Source organism: Nannobrachium achirus (assembly GCF_963921795.1).
Source record: "Nannobrachium achirus genome assembly, chromosome: 16".
Taxonomy (NCBI): domain Eukaryota; kingdom Metazoa; phylum Chordata; class Actinopteri; order Myctophiformes; family Myctophidae; genus Nannobrachium; species Nannobrachium achirus.
In genome coordinates, this window is record NC_137823.1 from 63,230,145 (window position 1) to 63,238,073 (window position 7,929).

General features: G+C 43.5%; 1 protein-coding gene across 1 annotated transcript; it reads left to right on the forward strand.

Annotated features, from left to right (window-relative positions):
- Nucleotides 1-4,947: 4,947 nt before the first annotated feature.
- Nucleotides 4,948-6,633, forward strand: LOC308301203 (E3 ubiquitin/ISG15 ligase TRIM25-like; the record flags this gene model as incomplete). The annotated part of the gene is made up of 1 exon (XM_080745099.1): nt 4,948-6,633. One exon carries the CDS (start codon nt 4,948-4,950, stop codon nt 6,631-6,633), a length of 1,686 nt encoding a protein of 561 aa, XP_080601225.1.
- Nucleotides 6,634-7,929: the final 1,296 nt, after the last annotated feature.

Sequence of the window (7,929 nt, forward strand, 5' to 3'; positions counted from 1 at the left end):
TGTTTTCTTCGCAAAATAATCACTAAAATATCGTCACTGTCGGGCAGAAACCTTGTATCTCCAAGTTTCAAATGTGTACGTATTTTGGTAAAGCAAAGCCCTGCTTCATCATAAAAGACTGTCGCACAAAACTAGTGAAAACAGACGATCTACAAGCACTGTAGATCTGCTGTTTTCACTAGTTAAGTACATTTTATAGATGATAAATACAAAACGAACGGTTTTGGACATACAAGGTTTCCACCCGACAACGACGATATGCTATAAATATAAGGTGCTGGGAGTGAAAATTATAATGTAGGGGTGCCTCGGATTAAAACAATATTTATGGGTGCCCTGAGACAAAAAGGTTTGGGAACCCTTGCCTTACATAAACAACTAGAAGCAGTGCTCTTCCGAGCACAGGTCTCCACCAGGCCACACAAATCGGCCTGTTATAGCGCCACCATGAGGCTGATTTAAAAAATGTGGGGCAGAGGTTCTGAATTAGCATCCAGGGAGTGTGTGTGCTCAGTTTGGCAGCGATCGGGCCAACGGCGCCGGAGATTAGCTGGTAACAACCAGGCCACACAAATTGGCCTGTTATAGCGCCACCATGAGGCTGATTTGAAAAATGTGGGGCAGAGGTTCTAGAATTATTTGTGCTTTTCAGTTTGGCAGCGATCGGGCCAACGGTGACTGAGATTAGCTGTTCACAAACTGCGAGGACGCACGGACGCACGCACGGACGGACGCACGGACGCACGCACGGACGGACGGACGGACGGACGGAGGGGAAAACATACTCTCCCTCAGCCTTCGGCTGGTGGAGACAATAAAAGCAAGTCACACCAGAGGAGTGGGCCTGCCTTCTTTTGAAGGTTTTTCATTTGTATTTTTATAAACCTTTTTACCTTGTCTTAAATTCTTCCTGGCATTCTTTGTTTTTCTATATCTGCACGTGTGGATTTTAAATGTTGTGGCTGCTATCTGTGTTATTCTGTTCACTGGTCGTTTGTTGTAGATTGTCCTTAGATGCCATATCATGATGTTCTGTTCAATGGTCGTTTGTTGCAGATTGTCCTTAAATGCCATATCATGATGTTCTGTTCACTGGTCGTTTGTTGTAGATTGTCCTTAGATGCCCTATCATGTTGTTCTTTTACCCTGCACTTTGTGACTGTGTCTGGAAAATGTGCTTTATAAATACATTCATTATCATTATCATTATAAACAGTTGACCTGCACCTCCAGTTGGGGTCTAATAGATGTGCACGATTAAGGGACTGAGGTACCAGAGCCCAAGGTGGAGGGACCTTAATTATTTTATACTTTAGCTATTGAAAAATAGCAGATCTACAAGCTCACAGCGCGGCACCGAGTGCCGCGCTGCAAGCTTGTAGATCTGCTATTTTTGAAAAAGTCTGGAAAATGTGTGTGTGCAAATCTTTGAATATATGTATTTTCAAAGCGAATGTTTGTAACTCAAATGTAGCTTCAGGGTGGTCCCTGGAACTAAATATTTTGAGATGGGGGTCCGTGGCCAAATACATATCATTTTGGGGGTCCTTCACATGAAAAGGTTTGAGAACCACTGACATGGTAGTCTCTCAAGAACAGACTAACTGAGCTCCATTTAAGTGAAAAGGACCTTTTCTTTGACGATGGCTGGCCAGATTGCTGACTTAGAAACATAGGTTTTTTCAAAAAGTCTTAGAAGGATTCAAACAACACTTATAGAATCGGGTCAAAATTCTAATTTTCACGATTTTTCTAAAATAGCAGATCTACAAGCTCGCAGCGCGGCACTCGGTGCCGCGCTGTGAGCTTGTATATCTGCTGTTTTTCAATAGTTAAAACATAAAATATAACACAATACATTGTACCCGTTCTGAATGGGTTAAAACGTACTTCTTTCCACCAGTGAATAGAATTATACCTTCTATTCAGTATAATTCTACAGATGTTCTTCCTCAAGACGTGGGATGAACTCATAGGATGGAGTTTTGTCAGTGTTAATGAGAGAAACCGAACATCACCTGAGAATCAGGTCTTTTCAGAGCAGAGCCGCGGGGGTCCTGAGACGATCACATTAAGTTCACATCATCTGCTCTGTGACTGGAGACCATATCTGCTCATTTCTGGGGACCCCTGCTGTGTTCCTGACAGCCCCTCTCACTCTGCTGATGAGAGAATGTGTCATTAAACTACACAGCCCTACACAGATCCCTGTTCATTCAGCCCTACACAGATCCCTGTTCATTCAGCCTTACACAGATCCCTGTTCATTCAGCCTTACACAGATCCCTGTTCATTCAGCCCTACACAGATCCCTGTTCATTCAGCCCTACACAGATCCCTGTTCATTCAGCCTTACACAGATCCCTGTTCATTCAGCCTTACACAGATCCCTGTTCATTCAGCCCTACACAGATCCCTGTTCATTCAGCCTTACACAGATCCCTGTTCATTCAGCCCTACACAGATCCCTGTTCATTCAGCCCTACACAGATCCCTGTTCATTCAGCCTTACACAGATCCCTGTTCATTCAGCCTTACACAGATCCCTGTTCATTCAGCCTTACACAGATCCCTGTTCATTCAGCCCTACACAGATCCCTGTTCATTCAGCCTTACACAGATCCCTGTTCATTCTCATCCTGGGGATGTCATAATAAGCCAGCATTCGGTGTTGTGTGGGGAGAAATGACAGGAACAAGTACTTCAGTCCGCTGGATCTGAAGTATGAAGGGTTCAAGAGCTGAAGCCCTATTACAAATGTACACACATTTCACATGGTGTCTAATTAATGTGTTGCCAGCTTGCTGTTTTTCTTTTTGTTAGTTACTTTTGCTCATTTCTCATCTACATCTATGACATGCCCAAAATAGGGACATCATGGGAAAAAGGTGGAGATTACGGCATGTTTTGCCACTGATGTCCATCTGTGTCTCCAACACTGCTGGACTATTATAGTCGGCGGGGAGACTCAAGCTGAAAAGGTTTGGAACCCCTGGTGTCGTGTGGAGACGAGAAGACGAAGCGAAGCTTGATGCAGTAGCATTGAGGACACCGTACGAGCTTGATGCAGTAGCATTGAGGACACCGTACGAAGCTTGATGCAGTAGCATTGAGGACACCGTACGTGATGCTCAATAGGAGCAACAAGAAAGGACATCGGAGGAACGGCCCGGTTATTTTCCATTTGTTTTGACATATAAGGCTTACTGTCCCACAACACAAGACAAGACAAGACAAGACAAGACAAGACAAGACAAGACAAGACATGGACCTTGCCTTTCCATTGGACATATGAGGTGTCCTTTCTTGACAGAGTGGACATGGTCCTTGCCTTTCTATTGGACATACAAGGTTTCCTGTCCTAAAAGTAGAGGACATGGTCCTTGTCTTTCTATTGGACATACAAGGTTTCCTGTTCTAACAGAGAGGACATGGTCCTTGTCTTTCTATTGGACATACAAGGTTTCCTGTCCTAACAGAGTGGACATGGTCCTTGTCTTTCTATTGGACATACAAGGTTTCCTGTCCTAACAGAGTGGACATGGTCCTTGTCTTTCTATTGGACATACAAGGTTTCCTGTCCTAACAGAGTGGACATGGTCCTTGTCTTTCTATTGGACATACAAGGTTTCCTGTTCTAACAGAGAGGACATGGTCCTTGCCTTTCTATTGGACATACAAGGTTTCCTGTTCTAACAGTAGAGGACATGGTCCTTGCCTTTCTCCATTGCATTCCAAGCCCCTGCTCCCTTCTGGCTGTGAGGCTCTGCTCACGGACGTTGCATCAGCTGTGATCCCTCTGAGCTGGTATGAGTTCTGCTGTCTGCCCGCATCACAGAGCAGCTTTCTACAGCACAGTTTATTTCTATTCTGTGTGTGTGTGTGTGTGTGTGTGTGTGTGTGTGTGTGTGTGTGTGTGTGTGTGTGTGTGTGTGTGTGTGTGTGTGTGTGTGTGTGTGTGTGTGTGTGTGTGTGTGTGTGTGTGTGTGTGTGTGTGTGTGTGTGTGTGTCATTTATCTTGGCCTCAGGGGTGTCGCACCAAACTCTGGGCCCTGCATGGGTACTTCAATTATTTTGTGCTTTAACTATTGAAAAATAGCAGATATACAAGCTCACAGAGCTTGTAGATCTGCTATTTTTGAAAAATCTTGAACATTTGTGCGCAAGTCTTTGAATATTTAAAATCCTTCTAAGGTTTTTTGAAAAACCTATTTTCTATGTCAGTGGTGCTCAAACTTTTTCATGTCAAGGACCCCAAAAATGATATGTATTTGGCCACGGACCCCCATTTCAAAATATTTAGTTCCAGGGACCCCCCAGAAGCAAAATTTTAGTTGCAAATGTTCGCTTAAAAAAATACATATATTCAAAGATTTGCACACATTTGCACAACTTTTCAAAAATAGCAGATCTACAAGTATAAAATAGCAGGTATTGCTATTTTTCAATAGTATAAAATAATTAACTCAGACCCACTGTTTGGGAAACCAGTGCCAACCAGCTTTTAATCTGCTCACATTATTATGAACATTTGGGCATCACTAACATGATTATTTTTCATAATAGTAGACTTCTGACTTAACTGATATCCAAGTCTACCTCTGAAACTGTCACAGTTCAAATAGTAGCACATTTCAGTGTATGCTGTGTTAAAATATGTTGTCAGGATTTTAATTGAGGTTCATGATATCAATACAACAAAAGAGGAAAACTACTGGTGCATTTTTCAACTGGGTTGAAACTAGACAGCTAGCGCCTCTTTAAACACAAACATGCACAGGCACGCAAGCACACAAACACACCCACAAACCACAAACACACACCCAAACCAGTTACGTAGGTACAGTATGTACGGTAGGCATGTCGGCAGATGTCATGTGATTTCTGGGAAGGTAAAACCAAACTAAGCTCAGTCTGAGCTCAGTCTGTTCACCAGTCGGCTGTGAGATGGCACAGCAGGGAGTTCAACTGGATCAGGATCAGTTGTGCTGTTCCATCTGTCTGGATCTCCTGAAGGATCCAGTGACCGTTCCCTGTGGACACAGCTACTGCAGTGGATGTATCAAGGGATACTGGAGTCAGGATGATCAGAGAGGGAGGTTCAGCTGTCCACAGTGCAGGGATACCTTTAACCCAAAACCTGTTCTGAAGAAGAACACCATGTTGGCTGAGGTGGTGGAGAGTCTGAAGAAGACAGGACTTCGAGATGTTCCTCCCGATCACTGCTACGCTGGACCTGGAGATGTGGCCTGTGATGTCTGCACTGGGAGGAGACTGAAAGCTGTGAAGACTTGTCTTCAGTGTCTGGTGTCTTACTGTGACCCTCACCTCCAGCCTCACTATCAGTCTCCTGCCTTTAAGAAACACAAGCTGGTCAAAGCCTCCGGCCAGCTTCAGGAGAACATCTGCTCTCGCCACGACGAGGTGAGGAAGCTTTTCTGTCGCACCGATCAGCAGTGCATCTGTTCTCTGTGCTCCGTGGAGGAACACAAAGGTCACGATGTTGTCTCAGCTGCAGCAGAACGGACCGAGAGACAGAAAGAGCTTGATGCGAGTCAGCAGAACATCAAGCAGAGCATCCAGGAGAGAGAGAAAGACGTGAAGGTGCTTCAGCAGGAGGTGGAGTCCATCAAGCACCGTGCTGACAGAGCAGTGGAGGACAGCGACGCCATCTTTAAGGAGATGATCTCTTCCATGGAGAGAAGACGATCCGAGGTGAGGCAGCAGATCAGAGAGCAGCAGGAACGTGTTGTGAGTCGTGCTGAAGAAGTGAGGAGGCGAGTGGAGCAGGAGGTCTGTGAACTGAGGAGGAGACATGCTGAGCTGGAGCAGCTGTCACTCACAGAGGATCACATCCACTTTCTACAGCGTTTCACCTCCTCTCTCTCAAGGACCAGTGAGTCTACACACCCAGTCAGCAGCCACGTCCGTCCTCTGAGAGACTTTAAAGATGTGACCGCGGCCGTGTCAAAGATGAGGGACAAACTAGAGGACATTCTGAAAGAGGAGGGGACAAGCGTTTCAGAGACCGTGAACAGATTGGACGTCGTTTCCCTGTCAACACCAGGAGAACCCAAAACCAGAGCTGAGTTCTTACAATATTCATGTCCGATCACAGTGGATCCAAACACGCCACGCAATTACCTGTCTCTGTCTAAAGGGAACAGAAAAGTAACATGGATCCAACAAGAACAACGAAGATATCCTGATCACCCAGAGAGATTCACTCAATGTGGGCAGGTTCTGAGCAGAGAGGTTCTGACTGGGCGCTGTTACTGGGAGGTAGAGTGGAGTGGAAATAGTGGAGTGGAAATAGCAGTCTCTTATAAAGATATCAGCAGAAAAGGATGTGATTATGAATGTCTATTTGGATACAATGATAAATCATGGTCTTTACAGTGTTATAATTCAGGTTATTATTTCAGACACAGAGGCATTGATTATATCCCAGGTCCTGTGTCCTCCAGAGTAGGAGTGTATGTGGACCACAGTGCAGGGACTCTGTCCTTCTACAGCATCTCTGACACCATGACTCTCCTCCACAGAGTCCTCACCACATTCACACAACCCCTCTATGCTGGGTTGAGGGTTTGGGGTGGTGGAAACGCTGCTGAGTTGTGTGACCTCGAGTAGATCTGACACGGTTTAGACCAGGGGTTCCCAAACTTCTTTGTCTCAGGGCACCCCATGAATATTTTTTTTTAATCCAAGGCACCCCTACATTATAATTTTCACTCCCAGCACCTTATATTTATAGCAATTGGTCGTTGTTGGGTGGAAACCTTTTGTCCAAAACCGTTTGTCCAAAACCGTTCTTTTTGTATTTATCATCTATAAAATTAAAAACAGCAGATCTACAAGCACACAACGCCTCGCATCGCATCGCGAGGCGTTGTGTGCTTGTAGATCGGCTGTTTTCACTAGTTTTGTGCGACAGTCTTGTATGATGAAGCAGGGCTTTGCTTTACCGAAAGACATACACATTTGAAACTTGGAGATAAAAGGTTTCTGCCCGACAGTGACAATATTTTAGTGATTATGTTGCGAGGAAAACATTGAGATAATAGCCATTTTGGTTATAACTGATTGAAAATAACTTTGTACTTCAAGTAAAATTATACTAAATATCTTATCAAATGTCCAAATAAATTCCAAATATTATCAAATTATCTCGCGGCACCCCTGGACTGCAGTCACGGCACCCCAGGGTGCCCCGTCACCCACTTTGAAAACCCTTGGTTTAGACTTCTGTTCCGTTTTGTCTCTCCACAATGAGTTATAATTCAAATCATCAACATTCTCAGAATCCAAAAAATATACTGTAAGTGTCCATTTGATGTACTGTAAAAAAAGAAAAGAAAAAGAGTAACACAGAGCTTTGTCATTCAAAATATGTTTGTTGTATTCATTTATGTTGGTGTTTATTTCCTTGTTTTAAATCTATTAAATCATTTTTTACATGAACTTTGGACCAATATCTAAAGATCTGTCTGTATTTTTTTGTATTTTATTGAAACATTCTTTTTTAATAATTCAATGAATATTGCAGTTTTATGCAAATTATTCTTCTGCCTCTAAAACATACATGCAAAGTCACATTTTCATGATGAAATACTGTAGAGGGTTAGTCCAAATTTCACTGAAAACAATCTTACCCCATTTGGCCAAAGGGGGGCGCTATATCATTTTGAGCAGTTTGTAAAACACTTACACCTGTTTTTATCCTGGTATTTTTTGTGTTCAATTTGCATGAAACATTCTACACGCAATCTAAGGACCTTTATCTAACATTCCTATGAAGTGCACACAAAAAATAAAATACAAATAGATATAGCTGCAAGCAGCGATAAAATGGCCAAAAACACCTCAAATCATGAACACAGCCTGCGATGTGTGTGACATTTTGCACGCACATTCCCACTAGGTCAA